We start from the raw sequence: 25,758 nt of genomic DNA on the forward strand, positions 1-25,758 counted from the left end.
CCAAGGAAAGCAGAGCTCAGTTTTCGGGAGAATGGAGGTGGGAAGTGAGGGTCCTGTGGGTCCTGGCTAATGTGGTCAGTCAGACCTACGGCCATATTCTTTTTGTTATCTTTCCAGTTAATCCAGTGAATTAATAAGTTCACTATATTTGCTAAAACTAGCTTGAGTCAGTTTTCTGATACTTGCAAGTAAAGTGTGATGAAAACAAAATTGGTAGTGAGAGGAAATTTTTGCAGTTGAAAGCCCCCAAACTATGAAATCAATCGATCTAAGGTAGGGTGAATGGTTTCCCTCAAGCTGGGAAGTTAATCTTTTTTATGAGGAGCAAAACCACTGATTAGGCTGATACATGTTGTATGTCTAGAAAGAGACACTTGGTTGAGTAATGTCAGGAAGTAGGGCTATCCTGTATAACGTGACTGGTGTTTCTGCCACAAACATTTTCACCACAAACATTTTTGTTGCATAACTATTGGCTGTCAGACAATTTTGCTGTAAAAGATAAAATCACAAGAAAAGGGGGCTGTTCATTAAAAAAGACATAATGAAACATGATAAATGAATAATAAAATTAAAAGACTATTGCAAAATAAAAAAAAATATTTGTATACATTTAAATGCGTGTGGATTTATGGCAATACTGCATGAATAATAGGTTTTATTTTGTGGATTGTACCTAAGCACTTGTCTTCCCAGGCTTCACAGTACTATACATGTTTTTTGTTTGTTTATTTGTTTTTTGGCTTTTGTTTTTTTGTGTTTTTTTTCTTATTGATTTTTTTCCTCATTTAGCATCCCACTTTTTCTTTTTGCTGAAATTTCTTCCTCCATTAAGAGAGTTATCAGTTTCCAAATATGAGGATGCGTGCTTGTGACTGAGTTTTGTACTGTGTTGTGAAAGCCTTCTACACAGTAGTCTGTTTTTGGCATATGTCACATGTCCACTGATAGATGTTCCAAAGCCCTATGGGACATGTGAGTTCACACTCTATGCCCCTGTACAGACCGTAATGAGGTCTAAGCTTTATATACTATAGGAACAGAAGTACTAAGTCAACGGAGAAATGAAACTAAACTGTCAACCAGTTAATTTTTTTATTTTGTGGCCAATTGCCTTATGGCCCATTAGGGCAAAAATGTGGAAATGCTTACTGCAAAACTATCTAGAACTATTGTCTAATGCCTGCAGCCTAGAGTAAAGTATCGGGGTTGGGGCGGGGGGAGAGTGGGTTAAACTTTGGTCTCACTAGCCTGACTAAAAGAAGAGAGGTAAGAGAAAACAGTTTTTTTTAAAGATTTTATTTATTTGACAGAGAAAAACACAGCGAGAGCAAGAACAAAAGCAGGGGGAGTGGGAGAGGGAGAAGCAGGCTTCCCGCCAAGCAGGGAGCCTGATATGGGGCTCGATCCAGGACCTGGGATCATGACCTGAGCCGAAGGCAGACGCTTAATGCCTGAGCCACCCAGGCGTCCAAGAGAAAGCAGTTTCTGATGGCCATTCATCCATGATGACTGAGTCGGATAACTGCGCATAGTGGGAGGTTGCACTAGCAAGATCCTCTGCCCCTGGCCAGGTGGGGAGCAGGAAACAAATCAGGAATGCCACTGGGAAAGGAGGACGCTAGATTCTTTAGTTTTATGTGAAAACTTCCCACACTATATTCTCTTTCTGATCAAATTAATTGCCATTCATATGGTATAGATTCATCAACTGGGATTTAGCCTTATGGCATCAGGTAGAATACACATAGGGCATATTTTAGCCATTAATTTGGAGGCAGAGGCCTGAAGGGAGGCTATCAAAATACAGACCAAGGTTCTGCATAGAGAACCAAAGCGTGTTGCTAAGAGACAGAACTGCTGAATCCAGATTAATCAACTTTGAACAAGACCTTAGGTTTGGTTACTTGACTGGGGAGTAAAGAGAATGCAAACTTGCCGGCTTTTTATTGTGATATATATATATATATATATATATATATATATATACACTTTATATATATATATTTATTGTGATATATATATATATATTTATTGTGATATATATATATATATATATATATACACATAATTTTAACCAGGAAAACACCAAGCTAGCTGAGAAAATACTCATGATTGTTTACTCCTAAGGTTTGAAACCAACCCCACAAAAGGAGAGTGTTAAAGCAGAATAGCTGCCCAATTTCCCCTCGCACATGTAAATAGGAAGGCCAATAGAAGGGCAACTGTTCCAGCGAGGAGAATCAGGGGTAGTGAGATTGGTCAACCAAGGAAGTCATTTCACTGCCTTGGCAGGGAGTCTTTGCGTTCCATGTCCCAGAAGTACAATAGATGCCTTACGTGTTGTTTCTCTTTCTTTCCCTTTCTAAACTGGAGCTTTGTTGGATGCTTATCTGTTTTATGTCATCAGTGTGCAACCTTTAAATACGGTGCCCTTGTGCAGTGCACAAACTTTATAACTAAATAGTCTGGCATCAGTTATGACAATATGGTGCTGTCACATGGACATGAAAATTGGAAATCAGCCTGGATAGTGCTTTGGATATGTTAAATAGTTCGGTACAACAAAGTTACATGGAAAGGCTTATAACATCTTCTTTCCAGACAAATGAGATCACATTGGTAAGGACCTTGTGACTGTAATCTGAAGTTTGGACTCTACACAATAAGCAGGGGTGAGTCACTAAAGATTTTAAGATAGGAAGTCAGATAATCAGAGCTGTGATTCACAGAGAAGTGAGCTTACAATGAAAATAGAAGAAACTAGAATCAGTGACCATTGTTAAGGACTTGGGGTATTGAGGACAGTGTTGAAATACCCACAGGTTTTGCTTGTGTGGTGAATAGCATCTGTAGTGTTTATCTAACATTCATCTTGCTCAGGATTTTAATCCTTGATTCTCTACCAGAACAAAAGGGGTTTTTTTTAAGAGGAATTTTTAAAGACAGATACTATATATCCACAGAGTTTGTAAAAACATTTTATAAAATTTATTTAAAAGATAGAATGGAAGAAGACATATGAATATGATATAGTTACATATAAAAATAAGAGGAAATAATTTAAATTGAAACCTTGGTGATATGGACTTTGGTAGCAGAAAATTCAGAAAGGATAGAAAAACAAGTATCCTGGAATTGTCAGGTTTGAGATTTAACCCACTGTCAGACTTTACTCCACAATGTCAAGATTGCAGGCAGTCAACAAATGCACATGTAGCAGAGAGGGGTCGCCATGTCAAGGACAACTTACCAGGTCCTGCTTTCCCACATTGGATGTGTCTTTTTTGGTCAGCGTAGATGGGGTCTGTAGGTGTGACGTGGGGGATTTTTCTTACTGTAGAGAGTCTTTCAGCTGTTCTGTGTTACAACCCAGAGTTTTATGGCTTTCATAATATTCTCCAGGGAGCCCTACATCATCAACCCAGGGTTTTATTTACTCTAGGTAATCCTTAGCCAGAACCATCTTTCTAAGCACATTTTAAAAACAATGAATCTTTCTCTGAGCAAATCTCATTAGTTTCCTTACTTGAAAAAGTCCAACTGGCAAGGAAATTATGTTATCTGCCTCTTCTTCCCAGTACCTTTCCCGTCTCCCACCCAGGAATGACTGGATGCTGGCCTATTGCCTTTACTCCTTTTCCCCAGTAATATTTTAGAACCATTCTGAATTATACATGAAATAAAATGAGTTTTATGGTCAGGAAGTGTCCTACAATTATAGCAAACTGATACTGGGCATGAAAGAAGTTGTGAAGAACCAGGTGACACGAAAAGTAAGATGGCTTTTGTGGTTGGGAGTGAAGAGGAGGGTTTTTTTAATCCTGGGAGAACTGACTGAAGGCAACATAAGGAAGTAATCTCTAAGGAAGTAATCTCTTCACTTCAGTAGATTGACTGCAGCTTGATTGACTGTACTGAAGGTATTAGACAATTTTAGAATCATTATATAAATCAGCATGTCTCTCACATGTAAAAATGTTTTCTTTTAAATTGAATGTTTGCTTTCTTTTTCAAGAAAAAATTAAATATCTACATTCTGGGCAAGCATATAGTATGCTTTAAAACTGCTAGCAAATAGCCTACATAATTGGACAGCCCATTATCTTGATTATTATTATTACTTACCACAGATATAGCATTTGACTAAAATGGTATTCACTCAAAGTAACTGACAAGCATTAATTACTTAATGTGTTCATGTTCTCTATGGGTAAGTTAAATATAGTTGAATATACATGTGAGTATAAACACACACTGCCCCAGGATTAGTATGGAGTAAAAAGAAAGATTTGCTGCCGGTTGAATGTCTATATATAATAGTGTCTATAAAATTCCCAACAAATGGATATCAGTCTTCTTTTCAGAAATAATACTCTCAATGATAACACTTAAAATCACTCTTAGACTTGTTTTAGCATAAAAATATTTTAGTCAGGATGTTCTCTGCAGTTAAACTCCTGTGGTAATTTTTTCCAGTTTCATTGAGGTATAATTAACAAATACAAATTGTATATATGTAAAGTATACAATGTGGTTTCTTTAAAAAAAAAAAGAAAAGAAAGAAACTGCATTTTCTTAGAGCAGTTTTAGGTTCCTAGCAAGACTGAGGAGAAGATTTGGAGGTTTCTGCTGTACCCCTTTCCCCCACCCATAAATAGCCTCCCATGCTACCTACATCTCTTACCAGAGTGGTAAGTTTGTTACAGTTGATGAACCTACATTTTTGATTCAGTGTTGGTATTTCTGACACAATGTACCAAGTCAGCCATTCCATGTCACATATATATTCGTGATAGTTTGACTGAGTTAATTTTATCTTTTAACTGATCAACACTACATTAACTTTCTGATTTTTTATCTTTTATTACATTATTTATATTACGTTACATTATCTTTTACACTTTGTAAAGGATAATAGAAAATATGGCACTTTTCCTTCCATGCCTCACCTATTAGAAAAGTAGAGCTAGATAAGGAGTGAACCCTGCAGGCAACTAGAAAGGTGGGAACAAATCAGAGTGGTATGGCCAGTCCCGGAGGACAGGCTTTCATAATGTGGGAAGACAGGGTTTTGATAGGAATTAAGCTGTTCCATAATCTATTCCAATATACTCTGTTTTACTCCTGTGTTCTTTTAGGTACCTTTTGCTTTAAAGTGAGTCTTTTATTTTTTAATCCTAATTACAATTTGAAAAGCAGCCAGGCTTATTCTTTTTTTTTTTTTTTTAAGATTTTATTTATTTATTTGACAGAGAGAGACACAGCGAGAGAGGGAACACAAGCAGGGGGAGTGGGAGAGGGAGAAGCAGGCTTCCCGCGGAGCAGGGAGCCCGATGCGGCACTCGATCCCAGGACCCTGGGATCATGACCTGAGCCGAAGGCAGATGCTTAACCATCTGAGCCACCTAGGTGCCCCAGGCTATTCTTTTCTTTGAAAATCTGATGAGAAATATGGATCCTCTACCCAGATAATACACATACACACATAAGCACAGGATTTTAAGGACTTACCTATAATGTCCATCTGAAGACCACATGACTGTTTCAAAAAACAAATGTTAAGAATCCCTCTATTTTATAAAATATAAGAGAAAAGGGTTTACAATTTCATCTAATAGTAAGTAGATTAGAAAATTTATAGTTGAAATAATTATTCTTTAATGAGTTAGTTTATATACAATACCTCTTGCTTTTATAAAGTTTTAAAGATCTAAAACTTCGGGTGCCTGGGTGGCTCAGTTGGTTAAGCGACTGCCTTCGGCTCAGATCATGATCCTGGAGTCCCGGGATCAAGTCCCGCATCGAGCTCCCTGCTCGGCGGGGAGTCTGCTTCTCCCTCTGACCCTCCCCCTTCTCATGCTCTCTCTCTCTATCTCATTCTCTCTCTCAAATAAATAAAATCTTAAAAAAAAAAAGAAGGAAACTTAAAAAAAAGATCTAAAACTTCAATTCATGTGTACGAATCTACAATTTTTAAGTTTTCTACTAATATTCATATATCTGCTTATAAAAACTGGTAAATAATTTTGAGTCAGAATTCTTTCTGACTTCTTAAGTGAATTCTAATATTTTGTAACAATATAACCATCTTCATATCTCATTAAAAATTTTCTCACGGGGCGCCTGGCTGGCTCACTCGTTAAGCACCTGCCTTCGGCTCAGGTCATGATCCCAGGGTTCTGGGATCAAGCCCCGCATGGGGCTCCCTGCTCCGCGGGAAGCCTGCTTCTCCCTCTCCCACTCCCCCTGCTTGTGTTCCCTCTCTCACTGTGTCGGTCTCTGTCAAATAAATAAATAAAATTAAAACAACAACAACAACAACTGTGATTTAAAAAAAATAAAAATAAATAAAAATGTTCTCACATTTCTAAAGTATTATTAAGATCTTTGGGGAATTGACATGATTGAGAGCCAGTGTAATCTTCTCAGGTGAGGCTACAAATACAATAACAGCCTTTTCATGTCATGTATACATACATAGCTTAGATGCCCTAACTTTATAGAGTCTGTGATGGGTCTACTTTGCCTCTTATATGTTTGGCTTTCTTGAATTCCTTATTTAAAAGAACTACTTTTTTTTTTTTCAAGTTTCAGATATTTATTATTCAGTGTAAACCCCAACACAATACACCAACATGATTTCATGCATTTAGAGGGGAAATATTTCCTGGATAAGTGGAAAATTATGTGGATGGCTTCTGGAAGACCTTCATTCTAAGCAGCTTTATAGTGAAACATTTCATTTAGAAGTCTGGACCTTCTTTCTTCAGTTTGCTGTAATCTACATTCCCTGAGTAGAACTTGAATTGATCATTGGGTCCCAGTTTGTTCCAGGGTTCTGGGTTATTCTTCCTATCCCAACTGACATCTGGATTGAACAATGCCAGGCGCAAGACATACAGCGCTGCTCCAGTACCTCCTGCCCCAATAAATACGAAGAGGGGGATCAAGCTCGGATGCTTCTTGGCCTGACCCATGACCTGGTGTAACATAGTTGCTGCAGAGGCCTCCTGTCCAGGAGAAAAAAAACCAAAAGTGCAAGGCCCAGCACTAAGTAATCCCTACACCGAGGATGAATGGACGTCCAAAGTCACCCAGAACCTCCCACCTAAAAGTAAAAGAACTACTTTATAAATGACTGCTAGTCCTTCCTCTGAGCTGTGTGGTTATCAAAAGATACACCTACTGAAAAATCTGAATAGAAATACAAGAGTTTTTAAAGATATTGGTTAATATTGTGTGGCGGTATGAGAATGAGGAAAAGTATCTGACCCAGTTATCCCATTGTTGTGCAACAAGCCAACCCAAAACTAGTGGCTTTAAAAAACAATTTATTATTCCTCATGGTTCTGTGGTTTGGCTACTTTCAGTCTGGCATTTTTCACTTGGAGTCATTTGAGGAGTTGCAGGCAGATAACAGCTGGTACCAAGGTCATCTGAAGGATAGACTGGGATGATTACTGGCACTCCTTGTTGGCTTGTTGCTCAGCTAGAGCTTCCAACTGAGCACCTCCATATAGTCTCTCTGTAGGACTCCAAGGGAGTCCTCACAACCTGGGTAGTTGGAATTCTTACATGGAGTCTTAAGGTTCAAAGAGAAATGGTGGAAGCTTCCAGGGCTCTTATAAAGGCTAGGCCCAGAACTGGGATCGTGTCATTTTGCTATAGATAAAGGAAACCATGAAAGCCAACCCAGATTCCAGGGGAGGGAAATAAGACTCTACTCTTAGTGGGAGACGTAGCAAAAAATGTACTTGAATCTATCACAGTATTCATTGAGATAATCCCCAGACATAAGCAGGGTTAATGAGCTATATGAACAGGGTTATCTAATATATTTTCAATTGCTAATGTTGCTGTTATGTCCATAAGATAATACTTAATACCCAAATTTTTATTAGTCTACCAAACACATATAGAAAGGCTTTGAACAATTAGGGACAAGAGTATTAAAAGGAAGCATAAGTTGTTTCATATTTACCACACTGTATAATAATAATAATAATAAAAGAACAACATCTTATCTAAGAGATTGTGTCCAGGGCATTCAGATAATGAGAATAAACTGATGGTTACCAGAGGAGAGGTGGGTGCGGGGTGGGTAAAATAGGTGATGGGGATTAAGTAGTGTACTTGTGATGAGCCCCCAGTGTTGTATGGAAGTGTTGAATCACTATATTGTACACCTGAAATTTATATTACACTGTATATTAACTAACTGGAATTTAAACAAAAACTTAAAAAAAAAAGAATTTAGGAAAGGAAAAAAAAAAGATAATGAGAAGCAGCCCAATGAACATGATAGAGTTAGTATTACCTCTAAATCTTCATCATATAAAATCTTAATCACAATAAAAAATGTTTGAGTGTTCTGAAGTAAAGACTCCAGATTGGTCTTATTTATCCAATAGTTCCCAAACTTATTTCAACCTAGATTGTGTGCTTGCCTTCTCTCTCTCTCTTTCTCTCTTGTTCTCCTTAACAACTATTAATAGTTAACAGCATTGGTGTTTACTAGACACATTTTGGAAAATGCTTCATAGCAAAATATGATAGTGTGTTGAGTTGATAAAAAGGAAAAATATCTTTGGATTATAGCTCTCAAGGTAGATTAATGAAGGAGGTGAAACTCTAGTACAATCATTAATGAAACTTGTTTTAGAAGAGAGGAAAGAAAATTTTGTTAGAAAGAATATTAGAGATCATGCAGGCCAGGAGTTTTCATATTTTCAATGAAGCCCTAAGGTTTTTTTCTGAAGGTGTTTCAGAGAAGACCAGGAAGGGAAGTGGCTGTGCAAGCCAGTGGGAATCTAATATTTTGCCAAGCAACATCCAAAACAGCTCAGTTTATACTTCTTCTCTATGAGGAGTTAAATACAGATTTTACTTGAAATAGTAATGTTGATTAAAAGTTGAAGAGCAAAAGAGAGGAGAGGAAGGGAAGGAGGAGAGTTAATTCAAAGAGTTAGTGGCACAATCAGAAATCAAACAAAGATGCCCTGACTCTTAGACAGGATATTTTCAGTTTTCTATATCATCCCTGAGGAGGGGAAATCCTGAGACTAAGAAAGTTAGGTTGTGGTCAGGTTGTGAACAACCTTGAGTTCAGTATAAAAATTTTGTCATTATTCTTATAGGTTTTGAAAATTCCACAAATATTTCTTAGCAGAAAATTAGATTGCATTTTTAGAAGATAAAGCATGAGTAGTACAAGATAAAATTGAGGAGAAAAATATTGCATTTGAAAAGGAAAATATATGAAAAAAATTTGACTAGTTGCTTACTTAATTCTGACAAGAGGTGGTGAATTCTGACTCTATTAATTCCATGCTAATGGAAAGGAAAACAGAAAAACAATACATTGTCTACACTGAAGTTAAGAAACTTCCTTAATTTGGATGATTTTGATTTTTAATTCTGTATTAAAAATTTCTAACAATTTTAAGTCATAATTGTAGCAGTTTGGTTCAGTTACTAATATTTATGTATAAGCATCTTATCTCTAAGATGAGAGAATTTTTTGTTCTTTTATTTTTTTTATTTTTTAAAAGATTTTATTTATTTATTTGACACAGAGAGACATAGCGAGCGAGGGAACACAAGTGGGGGAGTGGGAGAGGGAGAAGCAGGCTCCCCGCCGAGCAGGGAGCCCGATGCAGGGCTCGATCCCAGGACCCTGGGATCATGACCTGAGCCGAAGGCAGACGCTTAATGACTGAGCCACCCAGGTGCCCCTGTTCTTTTATTTTAAAAAATAGCATTAAGACAAATTTTTTTCATCTTCTTAAACAACTTTGAGGTGGAATCAGCTGGTGTTATTGGATTGTTTACTGAAAAAGGAAATTAACAGTAGTTTAATACATTTAATTGTGTGGACAAAGGGCATCACCACAAGCCACTATCTGAAATACACCACTTAAATTGTCAATTGCAAGTTTTTGTAATTAAGCTAATTCTTCAAGCCCCACTAGGACAGACGTGTTTGTTTTATTTGCTATCTTTTTCCCAGTGTCTGTCATCTAGCAGATACTCAAGTAGTAGACACAGAATGAATTCTGTCATCTGGTAGACACTCAGAGTTATCTGTAGAATGAACACAAGGTAATACATGAAGCTACTTATTTTCATGTTGTTAAACATTTTGTATAATACACCATTACATTTTGAAAGTTTGTATAAAATTTACTCAACCCCAATAATACAAGTTCTGTGAATAGATATGATCAGATAAGACAAAAATGGGATTTTATATAGAAATGAACATGTTGTAATTGAAAATTACTTAGAAACTCTTCAAAGAAAATATGTATGTAATATACTGTTCAAGGTCATCACTCCTTTTCTGAGAACACATTCCTGTTCAGCCTAAATTAGTTCTTCCAATCAGACAAACTGATGAGGCAATTTTTACCACACTTAAATTTTCTGCACAACTATAAAGATGGAATAATGCATAATTAGAAAGCCTGGAAGAACATTGGTAAAGCCACATCTGATTTCTTTTATATTTTTTGTTTATCCTTCCTCCTCTCAGCTGAAAAAAAAAAAATTATCAAATTTATTTAATGCTTAAAATGAAATAATAATTTATTGTGAAGTAGGTCTTTAAGTCTCCCTAAGTAATTTCTCAAAATTGAGTGTAATTTGAATTTTTTTGAATAAATACACACTTTCTAATATTAGACATTAAAATCAGGGCAATTGTTTTCTGTAAGAAGAACCCATATCAGGACTTAGATAATTTCTCATAATCTTGGCTACGTAGGATCTGATTGCAAATAGCCCATCAGAAATTCTGATTAGCAGTTGTACATGTGTTTGATTAATAAAAGTGATAAAGTCATCATTAGTTCATAAATGCAGTTTGTTTCACAGAAAACTTCTCTTCCAAATGCATTGCTCATGGGGGGGCTGGAGTCTTTGTCTCTTAGGTGGCAAAAATATTGGGACCCAGTGAACTCAATCTGGTTAGAGGAATTAGTAGCTCTTTGATAGGGAGTGCGCTGAAGTAATTAATTTGCTTTTCCTTCAAGGTTTTTAAATATCCAACTTGATCTTTGTCCACCTGATTAACCAGTTAATTAAATTTTTATGTAAGTCTTCTGACCTAGTTAATTTGCGAGGAGCATACATTAATGGAGAATAACAGATGAAGTTCATCCTGACCCCTCTGTACAAATTGTTGCACCTCATCAGCTTCTACCAGAGGGAGCCCCTGCTTTTACTAACGTATGAGCCATTGTGGAGACAAATAAGCAAAAAGAGCAAACACTAAAACTGGGAGATATTTAGAGTCTGTAAGGTTCTATAGCAGAGTCAAGACACTGAAAGGAGAAGAGCAATGTTGGCAAAACTGACAAAACACAGTGCCCTTCAAGGGGAAAGCACTTAAATGTTTATTGAATAAACAGAATGGGCGAATGAATATATAAATGGCTTATGTGCCGTGTCAGCTTACTTTGTGGGTACCTTCCTCTATCCAAAGACTTACTTATTTTTTTTTTTACAATTGCAATGCTCTTTTTTTTTTAAAGATTTTACTTATTTGAGAGAGAAAGTGCAAGCATGAATTGGGGGAGGGGCAGGGGCAGAGGCAGAGGGAGAAGCAGACTTCCTGCGGAGCAGGGAGCCTGATGCGGGGCTCGATCCAAGGACCCTGGGATCACGACCTGAGCTGAAGGCAGATGCTTAACTGACTGAGCCACCCAGGTGCCGCTGCAATGCTCTTTTTAAATTTTTTTTTAAGATTTATATCTTTCTTTGGTGGGGGAAGGACAAAGGGAGAGGGAGAGAAAGAATCTCAAGTAGACTCCCCACTGAGTGCGGAGCCCAACATGGGGCTCAATCTCATGACTCTGAGATCAAGACCTGAGCCAAAATCAAGAGTCGGAAAGGTAACTGACTGTGTCACTCAGGGGCCCCTATAATTGCAATGCTCTTTTAAAGTCACTGATTTTAAGACTTTATTGGGCCTTATCTTTTGGAGGTGTATGATCTGAATAGTTTATTTTACTTTTTAAAAAAGATTTTATTTATTTATTTGACAGAGAGAGACACAGTGAGAGAGGGAACACAAGCAGGGGGAGTAGGAGAGGGAGAAGCATGCTCCCCCGCCAAGCAGGGAGCCCGATGTGGGGCTCGATCCCAGGACGCTGGGATCATGACTTGAGCCGAAAGGCTCAAGTTAAGCTTAAGCATAACGACTGAGCCACCTAGGCGCCCCTGACTGTATAGTTTAAAACTAAACTTGGAAGTGGCTGGAGGACAGTGGTGATTAGAGCAGGGGAGTCACTTGAATGCCTGAGAAAATGGGCAAAGGGATCAGAGAAGAGGCAGGGGATAGAAATAAGAAATTTTAAATTGCTTCTTAAGGTTAGGCCAACATTTAGGAACTGGCAATTAATTTTTCCTCCACCTTATCCTCTGTCTCCTCTCCCTTTTCTCACATCCCCCTCTTCTTCCTCTTTCTTCTCTCTAAAATTCAAGGTTCTTATTTCCCAGGCTACAAACCCAGGCTGGAATTATTTATTCTATACTTAAAATATGTTAATGGTTAAATATAGTTCAGAGACTTCAGACCCTATCATAATAGTTTCTTTGGGAAATGTTGCTTCATTACAAACTTTTTTTTTCTTTTTTTTTCTTTTAATAACTACAACAAAATCCCCAGGTTGGGAGCTACTTATATTTAACAGATCAATGGACTACCTATCTGCTTTACTTTTTTCCTCATTAAAATAAAAATCAAGGTGTTCTAGTAAATTCCTTTCACTTACTACCTCATTGATAGTTGTAACTCTCAAATACCTGTGAAGAAAACTAATGAGCTTCTGCAGAATACTAACACTGTGAATATCCTTGGAAACTAATGTTGTATTTAGCTTCAGGCGTGATGGATTGATGGAGTGCACTGTTGTACTTTGCAGTTTCAGAAAAATGATTTGTAAGAAGAAAAACAGGCGTCATTTTGTTTATGATTTATGGGCTTTGATCTTTAATCCTGAATTTTTATATCATTAGTCCTGAGAAAGGGATATTATAAGAGAGGTGCAATGAGATTTCAAATATTTTCATACGTATAAATCAGTTTATTATCCATACTTTCGTCATGGGCTTTATGATAGAGAACATAATCATGAGGGTGCACACAATCCTTAACCTTAGTATAATTTCTCAAATATATAAATGTGCTAAATTGCATAACTATATGTATATTCACATAGGTATAGATATGTGTGTGTGTGAAAAATCAATTAAAGTATAAGTAAAGATTACAATAGAGAAATAGTTTATTCAAATAAATTTAATGATTGAATACAAATAACCCATGTAGAAAATAAATTCTTTTTAATATGTGAGGTCACCTATGTTTTATAAAAGGGAAAGATTTTCAAGGACTTATTGACCTAAGTTCAGGAGAATTGCCTTTCTCCTTGCCAGGCCCCAAATAAATGAATAGGTTAGTTGTTACAAATGAATGAGTAAAAGGTCCAGAACTCTATAGAGACATCAGTCAGGAAGATTTTTCAAAAAAGTTCCCCCTTTTTTCCTCAAGATAACATTGAAAAATTATTAAACATTACCGACTATTTTTTTTAGTCTTCTAGTGTTCTTTCTCCTTGAACAGTTTCAAGCTAAGTTTCAAGCTAAGCTTGAAGCTCCATGTTAAGAGGCAAAATGTAGTTTGTCCTATGTTAAAGCCCCTGGAAACCACCTGATTTTTTCCGGGAGATGACGACTTCTTTTCCTCGAGGTGACTGGCTTCCTCCTCTACAGCCAAGATAACAGAGAATCATCAGAGGTTCAGCCAGAGAAGCAGAACCAGTAGGAGATATATATTAAAAGACTTATTGCAAGGAATTGGCTTAAGCATTGGTGGGGATTGACTGGGTATGTCCAAAACCCATAGGGCAGGTTGAAACTCTTGTGTATGGGCTGAAACTGCTGTCTGCATATGAAATCTCTTCTTTATCAGGGAAGACTTGGCAATGATTTTAAGGCATTCCATTGGATTGAATCAGGTCCACCCAGATTTTCTAAGGTAATCGCTGTGTCATGTTTGACTTATATAACATAAGCAAGTAAGGAATTATCTAGGATAATCTCACTTAAAGTTGATCGATTATGAACTGTAATTATATCCACAAAATACCTTCACAGCAATACCTGGATTAGTATTTGATTCAAAACCGCAGACTGTAGTTTAGCCAAATTGACACGTCTAAAGACTATCACATCACAGGAATGATATACAATTATAGCTTTTCCTTTCTCCTTTGGGGCACCCAATATCAAATGCTCTTATGAGTTGGTGCAGGATCAAGATTCTGAGAACATTTTTATGCTTTATGTTTTTTTTCCCCCCGTTACTATAACAGAGCCTTGTCTCACTATACTTCCCTAGTAACAATGCTGCCAATTCTATTTACTTACAAATGGAAAAAGCATTGCCAGGAATTTCTGGCACTGGCACAGAATGATTCAGATTGGAAATTTTACTGTTTAAGTTAGTTGGCAATTTTGTCATTTGGATTAAAATATAAAGTATAGGTTCATGGTTTAAGATGTTTTATACTCTATATAACAATTATTAAGGAGATGGAATATTACATGGATAGGGTAGAGATTAAATTAATGTGTTCACCTAACATACTATTATATCATAATATTCTTTAGTTTCGAATATGAGGATACAGTCTACAAAGAAAATAGAGGTTTGTTTTGGTTTTTTTTAAAGATTTTATTTGTTTATTTGACAGAGAGAGACACAGCGAGAGAGGGAACACAAGCAGGGAGAGTGGGAGAGGGAGAAGCAGGCTTCCCTCTGAGCAGGGGGCCCAATGCGGGGCTCGATCCCAGGACCCTGGGATCATGACCTGAGCCTAAGGCAGACGCTTAACGACTGACCTACCCGGACGCCCCGAAAATAAAGGTTTTGTTGGAATATTTCAATTAAAGACGCTTTTGGAAGAGAAATCAGTATTAAAATCATTTTGTAGGGAGAAACTTTTGTTATGGGCTCGGGTCCTTTTATGTCTTGAAATGTTTCTCCTCACGTCACTTGAAACAAAAGTCATTATGTTAAATTAGTCTCTAGTCAAGATATGAAATCTAAATTAGGAGGAAAACATCTTATCATTTTAGTCAGAGCAAAAATAGAGTCAAAACAATAAAGTCTTGAGAAACTGAGGATTCCTTAAGAATTAGAGAATACATGTTTACTCTGTTTTTCCCTCCTCTATTCAATTCCCTTTTGTTTGTTGTATGGCTACTGCATTAATCAGCAACTTTGTGAATATCTCTGAAGGAATCTGGGGTAAACCAACCATAAAGCAATTTGGTCTTTTAATTTTTTTTTCTAACATCATAGATTGCCTATACCCAAGCCAAATAATTCAAAATTTTGCATTAGTTTCCTATTTAGGATTAATTAGGTCTTGTCTTTTCATTTCTATATTATTTTATCACAGAGTGGGAGCATGCACATACCTAATAGCTGTTCTGTAAATATTTGTTGATTGATGACAGAGGCTGGTTAGAAGAATTTTAATGAATCATTAGTACATTAAATTAATAAATCATGACAACAATATTAATGTTGGCTTAGCTATTTCTAGACTCTGCTTTCATAAACAAATAGTTCGTTGGTAGCTTTGAGTTCACTGCTTTCTATATGTAATTAAACATAATATTCTGACCATATTAAAATAAAATATTCTCACAAAATATTTAAAATTTATCTTTCTATATGTATTTCTGTGTACTCATCAAAATATTACATTTGTTCAGGGAAAAATAAAATGTAACCTTAGCCCATTCATTTAGGACACATGCGCACTTGAATCTAATTTTTTACCTTGTGAGCATCACTTCTCCAATAACCAAGGAAAATGATTTATCACAACAAAGGGAGGTGTCAAAAGAGATGTTTTTTGTTGGGGCAGAAATGATTGTTTCCTAATTGACCAGCAATTTTGCTTCTCCAGCATTTCCCAATCATAGTTTTCCCTTCCTTATTTATTTGTTTGTTCAGTTGTTTGTTTGTTTCAAGTTTTTATTTGAATTCCAGTTAATAGTGTAGTGTAGTATTAGTTTCAGAAGTAGAATTTAGTGATTCATCACTTACATATAACACCCAGTGCTCATCACAAGTGCCCTCCTTAATGCCCATCACCCATTTAACTCATCCCCCCCACCCACCTCCCTTCCAGCAACCCTCAGTTTGTTCTCTATAATTAAGAGTTTGCTTTATGTTTTGTCTTTCTCTTTTCCCCCCAATGTTCGTCTTTCTTTTCTTAAATTCCACATATGCATATGAGTGAAATCATATATTTGTCTTTCTCTGACTGATTTATTTAGCTTAGCATAATACACTGTAGTTCCAGCCATGTTGTTGCAAATGACAAGATTTCATCCTTTTTTATGACTGAGTAATATTCCATTATATACATATGTATATAATATATATACCGCTTCTTTATGCATTCATCAGTTGATGGACATTTGGGCTCTTTCCATAATTTAGCTATTGTTGATATTGCTGCTATAAACATCAGGGCACATGTGTGCCTTCAAATCAGTGTTTTTGTAATTGCTGCATCATAGAGTAGTTCTATTTTTAGCTTTTTGAGAAACCTCCATACTTTTTTCCATAGTGGCTGCACCAGTTTGCATTCCTGCCAACAGTTTAGGAGGGTTCCCCTTTCTCCACATCCTTGCCAACATCTGTTGCTTCTGCATTGTTAATTTTAGCCATTCTGACTGTTGTGAGGTGATATCTCATTGTAGTTTTGTTTGCATTTCCCTGATGATGAGTGATGTTGAACATCTTGTCATGTGTCCATTAGCCATCTGGATGTCTTCCTTGGAAAGATGTCTGTTCATGTCTTCTGCCCATTACTTAACTGGAGTATTTGTTTTTTGGGTGTTGAGTTTGTTAAGTTTTTTATAGATTTTGGATACTAACCCTTTATCAGATATGTCATTTACAAATATCTTCTCCCATTCCATAGGTTGCCTTTTAGTTTTGTTGACTGTTACTTCCGCTGTGTAGAAGCTTTTATCTTGATGAAGTCCCAATAGTTTATTTTTGCTTTTGTTTCCCTTGTCTCCAGAGATGAATCTAATAAGAAATTCTGTAGCCAGTGTCAAAGAGGTTACTGCCTGTGTTCTCCTCTAGCATTTTGATAGTTTCCTGTCTTACATTTAGATTTTTTATCCATTTTAAATTTACTTTTGTATATGGTATAAGACAGTGGTCCAGTTTCATCCTTTTGCATATGGTCCAGTTTTCCCAACACCATTTGTTGAAGAGACTGTCTTTTTTCCACTGGATATTTTTTACTGCTTTGTCCATGATTTGTTGACCACATAGCTGTGGGTCCATTTTTGGGTTTTCTATTCTGTTCCATTGATCTATGTGTCTGTTTTTGTGCCAGTACCATACTGTCTTGATCATTACGGTTTTGTAATATATCTTGAGGTCCAGAATTGTGACGCCTCCAGCTTTGATTTTCTTTTTCCAAAATTGCTTTTGTTATTCAGGGTCTTTGTGGTTTGATACAAATTTTATGATTGTTTGTTCTAGCTCTGTGTAAAATGCTGGTAGTATTTTGATAGGGATTGCATTGAATGTGTAGATTGCCTTGGGTAGTATAGACATTTTAACAATGTTTGTTCTTCCAGTCCATGAGCATGGAACGTTTTTCCATTTCTTTGTGTCATCTTCAATTTCTTTCATCAGTGTTCTATAGTTTTTGGAGTACAAATCTTTTACCTCTTTGGTTAGGTTTATTCCTAAGTATCACGATTTTTGATGGAATTGTAAATGAGATTGATTCTTTGATTTCTCTTTCTGCTGCTTCATTATTGGTGTATAGAAATGCAACAGATTTCTGTACATTTATTTTGTATCCTGTGACTTCACTGAATTTGTGTATCAGTTCTAGCAAATTTTTGGTAGAATCAGGTTTTCTACATAGAGTATCATGTCATCTATGAATAGTGAAAGTTTGACTTCTTCCTTACTGATTTGGGTGATGCCTTTTATTTCTTTTTGTTGTGTGATTGCTGAGGCTAGGACTTCTAGTACTATGTTAAATAACAGTGGTAAGAGTGGACATCTCTGTCTTGTTCCTGAACATAGAAGAAAAGCTCTGTTTTTCCCCATTCCCCATTCTCAAAAAGAATGTGTATTCTGCTGCTTTAGGATGAAATGTTCTAAATATTTCTGTTAAGTCCATCTGGTCCAATGTGTCATGCAAAACCATTGTTTCCTTGTTGATTTTCTGCTTAGGTGATCTGTCCATTGGTGTAAGTGGGGTGTAAAGTCCCCTCCCTTCCCTATTTATGATTTATAAAAGGCAAACATGAGAAAGCATTTTTTTTCTCAGAACACATTTTTTAAATCTTTTATTATTTTTTTCATTTTTTGTAAAACATAGATTTGTTCCATCTTTTACATAACCAAAAATATAGCCAGCAATGGTTTAATTGTACATCATTAATTTAGTGTTTGAAAAAGACACTGACATTAGCCTTTAGATAGCTTTTGGCACTTCTTGAGAATGGTGTTGTGTATACTGCTGAAGAATCACAGACCTGCCCTATTTTCCCTGTGGCTGCTTTCTGCAACAGCATGTGACTGCACACCTAAAGACAGCTGGGTGGGTCCACAGGACAACAGAGTCAAAAACCATGAATTTCTGATTAACCATATTTACTGTGCTCCTCTTGTGTATCTTGTCATGGGGTTAAGAAAGAGATGGTCCTTTGGAAATTACAAACTTGTGAGATAGGCAGTCATTCAACAAGTAATTGTAGAAAGAAAATAGAGCTAGGGAACAATGAGGTAACAGTAGAAATGGAAGAATGGAATGTGAAGAGCAGAGAGCCTAGGACTGAATCCTAAGAATTTCCAATGTTTAGAATAAGAGGAATCTGCAAAGGGGACGGAGAAAACAGCAAAGAAATTCCAGGGAAAAAAATTTTCAGGAAAACAATGGCGGGGGGGAGGGAAGATTTTTTTTTTTGAGAAGAAAAAAAGTGGATAATTGAGCCAAATAGGACTGAAAGCCGGAGAACAGAACACCAGGCTGCCATATTGTTTCCTAAACTATTGCTCCTCTATTCTTGATGTTGTGAGGTTTGGTGCTCCTACATTTGTGTTACTCCATTTCTGCCAACAAGTTGGTGGTGTTAAGAGCGATGCCAATGGAGTGCTTTGCCTTGAACCCAGGTTGAAGCAGTCTGAGAGCACAAAGAGCAGAGCCCTACTCTTAGGCAGGGCATGTTATGAGTTGTTTAGGTTTTTGGCTTTGTGCCTTCTCTCACGCTGTGAGGGCCACTGTACTGTTGAATGAGCAAGCATGGCTCTGCATTTCAGAGGAGTTACCTCCCCCAGGAGAGCCCTTAAGCTCTGGGATGTATGAGCTGGTGGAAAAGTGTTCCAGCAATTCTTCAGACACAAGTTTGAAAAGTGTTCCCTTTACTTCTCAGAAGGTCCCATAATGGTGACCATGACACCATGCCCTTTTGTTGAACTTTTTTCCTTTCCTGCTCACTGACTGCCATTTCCTGAAATCACCTCTCAAATAAACAGTCTGCATCTGCTTCAAACTCAGCTATCATGGGAACCCAAGTTAACACTTGCTGGCTGTCAAAGGAAGATTTAGAGATTCAAGGAATTGTGTTGTTCATTTATTTGTTTTAAGATGGAAAAATTATAAATGCATACAAAGTCCAGAATGATCCAGGAGTTCAAAGAGAGTGAATTCAAATTAGACAAAGAATATAGTCAACAGAGCGAGTAACCTTGAAAAGTAAAAAGTGATAGAATTCATGATACTGAGTGATTACCTTAAATGAGAAGAGGGACACATACGTTCACACACAAAGGGGGGGAAATGGGTGTGGATTAATGTTAATCTTGTAGAGTTTATGATGAGGCTGCATGGCGTTTTTTCTGATGGCTTCTGTATTACCCATGAGATCCATTCACTTGTATTCAACATGCACTTACTGAGTGCCCACTACAAGCCAGAAACTATGCTAAGTACTTGATCCAGAGAACAAGGTAGTGACCACTCTCTCAGAAAAATAAATAAATAAATAAATAAATAAATAAATAAATAAATAAATAAATAAAAGGAAAGGCATTTTTAAATGAATTTTAAACGTTTATTTATTTAAAAAAATTTTTTACAGTCTTGGGCGCCTGGGTGGCTCAGTTGGTTAAGCGACTGCCTTCGGCTCAGGTCATGATCCTGGAGTCCCGGGATCGAGTCCCGCATCGGGCTCCCTGCTCGGCAGGGAGTCTGCTTCTCCCTCTGACCCTCCTCCCTCTCATGCTCTCTGTCTCTCATTCTCTCCATCTCAAATAAATAAATAAAATCTTTTTAAAAAAAATAAAATAAAAAAATAAAAAAATTTTTACAGTCTTAAGAGAATCTGGACAGCGTTCTGCTTATTGTTTCTTTGAGTTTTATTTAATAAATGTGCAGCAATCAAAGTGGAATTTAAGTATGTATCTTTGGAAGTTTATATTATATCATTATTCAAGAAAATTACAAAAATGAAGAAAAGCAGAATTCAGAAAAAATCTACCTGTGACTTCACTGAGATAATTATTCTCATTTTTCATTTATCTTCTCCCAGTTTTGAATGCACAGATTTAAACATATAGTTATATTATTCACATACATATGTAGTTTATTTTATTCACTTAACATACTTATTTTTCTGTAATTTCACAATCTTTACAAAATAATTTTGGTTACTATATTTAGAATATGAATACACTATAAGGTACTTAACCATTCCCATCTTTATAACATGTAGATTTTCTCCATACCATTTGAATGTAATTTAATACCATTCAAATGTAATTTTTGAATAAGTATTAGATTCATATGGCTCAAAATCCAAAAGATTCATAAGACTAGAATAGCTTGAGCAAACTGGCACCTTTGGTCGCCTTCTATATAGCAGGGGGTCTCTGCTCAGCAATATTAGATTTATTTCCTTGATTGCTTATAGTCTGGTTTCTCGAAGACCTCAGGAAAAGTCCAGCTGAGTGAATGAAAAGAAAATGTTAAGATACTATGTAGAGCTAAATCCACCCAAACCATCCTTCCATACTGACAAGGACTTAGCACCTATGGCCCACCCTGAGTGGGTATGAATTAGTGTTTGCTCGCCTTTTGCCAGTCTTAATTACATTGCTTTGGTTTTGTAGGCTGCCAATAGTTCTAGAACAGCTTTTCCCTTTTTCTGTTGAGGGACTTCCGCCAAGCTTGTACAAAGGGAAACTGAAAGCTTCAAGGAAAAACCCATGGTGAGCAGGGGTAGCTTCTAGGACCCTGAGATTACAACTTTTGGTTTTCTGTTATACGTCAATGAAAACTAGAAAGAGGTGGGGTGACAGATGCCTTGGCTATATATTGTAATTATTCTTTATTGTTGTTTAGCATTATATTTATGGATCATAGATAAGAGAAATTTGGTTTGGTTTATAACATTTGGTTTATAACATTTCATAATATATAAAGGGTAACAACATTCAATTAGCCTAATGTATTAAAGGCAACTTCAGCAAACATTTTGAGACCAGTATGTTTAAACAAAGTTTTCATTTAATTATTTTTATCTTTATTTTATATTCATGCATAATTCATAGAAGACATTAGAAATCATGGCTTTAAGGGTCTGCCTGACATGATTCAGATATTAGCAAATGTCTATTTGAAAGACATTGATCAACTAAATCCAAATATTTTAAGTATCTGAAAAGTTAAATTGGAAACTGAAAAGCTAGTCTCGTCTCATGTCTCACTAAGATGCCCAAGCATTGGATTCTTTAATGTGGAATGATTTCCCAGAACTCTCCTGAGCTCTCAACTTTAGGCAGTCTACCACATCTAAATGTTATAATCAATTCATAGATGAACTCTTAAAGAAAACGAATGTTCCCAAATTCCATAAAGATGGACAGTGCTCCTAAAAGGATGACATATATTTTGTGATGGAGCAAGATTTCTTATCTGTCCTGGGAGCCATTGACTGCAGACACATTACTATTCAAGCAGTGGTAGTTAATGATTTAATCCTTATTAATAGGAGAAAAGATTCCATTTGTTTAATATGCAGGTTATTTGTGATGCTAAATGCAATGTAATTGATGTAATTTAAAAGTTCCAGGGATAATGTCATGATTAATTCATCTGTAAACAATCTGGCTGAAATGTGGGTAAGAACATTTATGACAACAATTATCATTTAAAAATATAATGTGGTATGAAAGATGAATGTCTTACAGGGCATTTTGCATTTGCTGTAAGGTCTTAAGAGCTGTAATTCGGCATGATTCATTGTCTCTGTGTGAAAGAAACATGAGGGCCGCATAACTAGCTTCGTGTCTTTGGGCTGAATGAGGTTTTAGACTTTTCATGAAAGAGGTTACTGAGCATATTTCAAGGGTCAATTTCTTGAGAGTTTTGCTGCCCCTATGCAACTATTCATTCGCCAAATCACTTATTCATCCATTCAATAAATATCATCGAGTGCCTTTTAAAGGACAAGTGCCTTAGAAGGGACTGAGGATATGTATACATATTAATATTACAGTGTTTCTGCCATCAAAGACATCTAAAGTATTAAGAAGATAGTTTCAGTAAAATGCAATTAATATGCCAAGGCATACATAAAATGGATACTTCAGGGGCAATGAGAGAGGGCATTTCATCCAAGCTTAGGGAATAAGCTGGAGGAATTTATATGTGTCTTACTTAAACTTACTTAAAACTGCATCTTACTTACAGGATGCAAGTAAGGTCTAGGAAAATTTACTCCAGGCAGGGAAGATGGCATGTGAAAGCATGACTTTTAAAAACAAAACAAAGTAAAACTGCTCCTTTGTGAGAATATGCAGAGCTGTTAGAAGGTAATATGAACAGCAAGGGATATTTGTGGAGTGAGATTGGAGGGATGGAAAGATGCTACAATGTGGAGGGCCACGTGGGCTCTATTACAGAATTTAGACCTCATTGCATAGATTGTGGAGAATCATGGCAACACTATTATTTTAGATAGATCACCTTAGGGATTTGAAAGGGACCAGACTAGAAGCACAGAGAGCCTGGTTAGGGTTCTGTTGATGTAATCTGACGAAGAGATTACGAGGGTGTGATTACCATTGGACCATGGCTGAAACTTGAGTGTGAATGGGACAATTCAGCATAAACTTGCTCTTGCAGAAGCATAGTCAAATGAGGATTATGTAGGGGACCCAGAGAGAAGAGCCTGCAAAAATGACAAAGAAGAACTGGTGAGAAAAACTTGGAAAATTAGCAGTGTTGTCATAAAATCCAAGGAACAATCGAGCAACATGCAATGATGTTATAAGAATAAGAAAAGTGGCTTTAACAATGATGTTATCATCAGTGACTTTGGAAGAGTAGTTTCAGTGCATACTATGGGCAGAACACAAATTTCAGTGGGTAAAATAATGGATGGAGCTGGGAGTTCAGGAAAGGGAGGTGGCGTATTGATAGTTGTGTCTCTGAGAGCATATAGCCTGGATACCAAATCCTCTGATTCCCCAACTTGCCATTGACCACGACCTATGTTGCAGGTGAATATATGCACAAAGGACAAAACATAGTCCAATGGCTACTATTATTGGCTAAAGCTTTTACCTCAAACTCCAGTGTAGTCTTCTATTGAAATACGCTGAGTTAATGTGGCAAACTTTTCAAATGCAGGGCTGCATGCAAACTGGGTCAATGAAGGAGGGAAAAAGGGGGCATTAACTTCAGGGGCTGCACATGTAAAGAAAAAATAAAAGTGGAATAGGGTCACACATCAACAGAATAGTCCACGCAGGTGGGTTCTTTGGGGTGTGGGTGGGTTAGAGGATGTCTATTTTATATAACAAGTGTAATACTGCCTAAGCTCTTTTAAAATATTAACTGTTTAAATGTTTTTAGAATTTGATGAGAAAAAATCATTATAGATGTGTAAGCAGAAAGACAGAGTAAGTAAATTGCCCAAGGTCACACTGTTGTGAGTAGAAGAGTAAGGATTTAAACTCAGCAGTCTGGCTTCAGAGTCCCTGCTCATCCATGCTCTAAATATGCTGTATTGTATAGTTTCTTGGATTTACCAATAAGGGCATAGAGTAATGATTTGAAGATATCATTTGAAAACTTCTGGATTCAATCTCACCTAATAATAACTAAAGAAGTCCTTATATTCAGAACTGTAGAAATATGACAATGGTTTAATTATGAAACTCATATCATGTAAGGATTCTAATACCATTTATATATAATAAAAATAACATACAGGTACACTTATACTGAAATTTATTCATTGGTATTCTTAGCTTTGAGTTTCTAAAATATATCATCTTCAAGAATGAGAAATCCAGGACTGTAAGAGAATGCAAATGTTTTGGAATGGGCATTATGAAAAATAAGACAATGAGATGGGGATTCAACTGGAGACTAGTAAAAGGCATGTTAATCAGCTACAAAGCCTGACTGAGTCTGAATAGCATACATTGGCAGTGAACCAACTGGTTTGGCTTTATGACTTGACTTTCACTAGCAGCAATCAATAGAGCAGGAAGATATGTGTCAGGGGTTGGGGAAACAAATGATCCTGTCTGCTCAGGGTTACTGAAGGGAAATGTGGTAAGGCAGATGGAAAAGAGAGCAGTTGGATTTTTAGGAATATATATTTACATAGTTCTGTACAGTTCAGTAATAATCCAGATAAATTGCCCTGGCCAGATGGTTGGTTTATCCAGCCATGCTCTGTACCTTTTTGTATGCAAATGAAATGTCTACATATCAAGAGAGCTTTGGGGAGAGTCCAAATTGAAGCCACCAATTCAACCTAAAAGGTGATAAATTTAGGACCCAGAGAGTAGAATATTGGAGGTTGACAATATTGTTTCCTGATATGTCCTAGTGATTTAATTTTAATAAATGAATGGGGGAACTCACTGATCACCTAACTGTTCTCTAATAGATGTATTGTGTCATCTTTTGTAGAAGTCTGTTGCAGAAGAGGCCAATAAAACTAAAATGTTCTTTAATTTTTGGTATATTCAAACTGTTTCAATTTCAGTTTTCCAAAAACTAATCACTGGGAGAAATTTAAGAAGCCCCTAAGTGGTTAAGAAATTGCAAATTCTCACAATAGCCTTGTGGAAATGCCTGTTGGATTCAAGTTGGGGAGGAAAGCAGAAAGGAAGAGAGGCCTGGAGTCATGATGAAACCAATGGCATCCATTTCACCCAAAGACCCTACCGCCCTCAATAACTATGTTCTTTATCAAGTTATTCTCCCTCCTCCCCAACCCCCCTTGGATTGGGGGTGTGACTCTCATAGGTTGGCCCGTGCCTACCTCCCTTAGAAGAGCTGGAAAATCAAATACTGCTATTGATAATTTAGGATTGGGAAAGTGTGTTACTGAGCTACTTAGGATTAGGGACTAAAGCAAAATTTGAAGGAGAGAGAGATACGGCAAAGTAGCATAAATTATGGGTAAGCAAAGGATTCCTCTTTGAAGAAAGAGGAGTCTAGAGCAGTGCTGTCAGAAAGAAAAATTTTAGCACTCAAGACTTGAAAATGCAGCAGCTTTGAGAGATGGTGAGATCTAACAGAAACAATGGCAGATGAATGTTAAGTCATGTTCTACTGATGTCAACTTATTCTTCCTAAAGGTCATGAAAATGATGGGTCAGAGGCA

At 36.7% G+C, this 25,758-nt stretch overlaps 1 protein-coding gene across 1 annotated transcript; it reads right to left on the minus strand.

Annotated features, from left to right (window-relative positions):
• Positions 1–6,588: 6,588 nt before the first annotated feature.
• On the minus strand, positions 6,589–6,995 carry LOC110588141 (cytochrome c oxidase subunit NDUFA4-like). Its single transcript, XM_044916306.1, has one exon. The coding sequence runs from the start codon at positions 6,993–6,995 to the stop codon at positions 6,747–6,749; it is 249 nt and encodes an 82-aa protein (XP_044772241.1). The 3' UTR covers positions 6,589–6,746.
• Between the last annotated feature and the right edge of the window lie 18,763 nt (positions 6,996–25,758).

Source organism: Neomonachus schauinslandi, chromosome 6, assembly GCF_002201575.2.
Source record: "Neomonachus schauinslandi chromosome 6, ASM220157v2, whole genome shotgun sequence".
Classification (NCBI taxonomy): Eukaryota; Metazoa; Chordata; class Mammalia; order Carnivora; family Phocidae; genus Neomonachus; species Neomonachus schauinslandi.

Coding starts and splice junctions, on each gene's coding strand:
- LOC110588141 (XM_044916306.1), bottom strand. CDS start 6,995: ATGTTACACCAGGTCATGGGTCAGGCCAAGAAGCATCCGAGCTTGATC.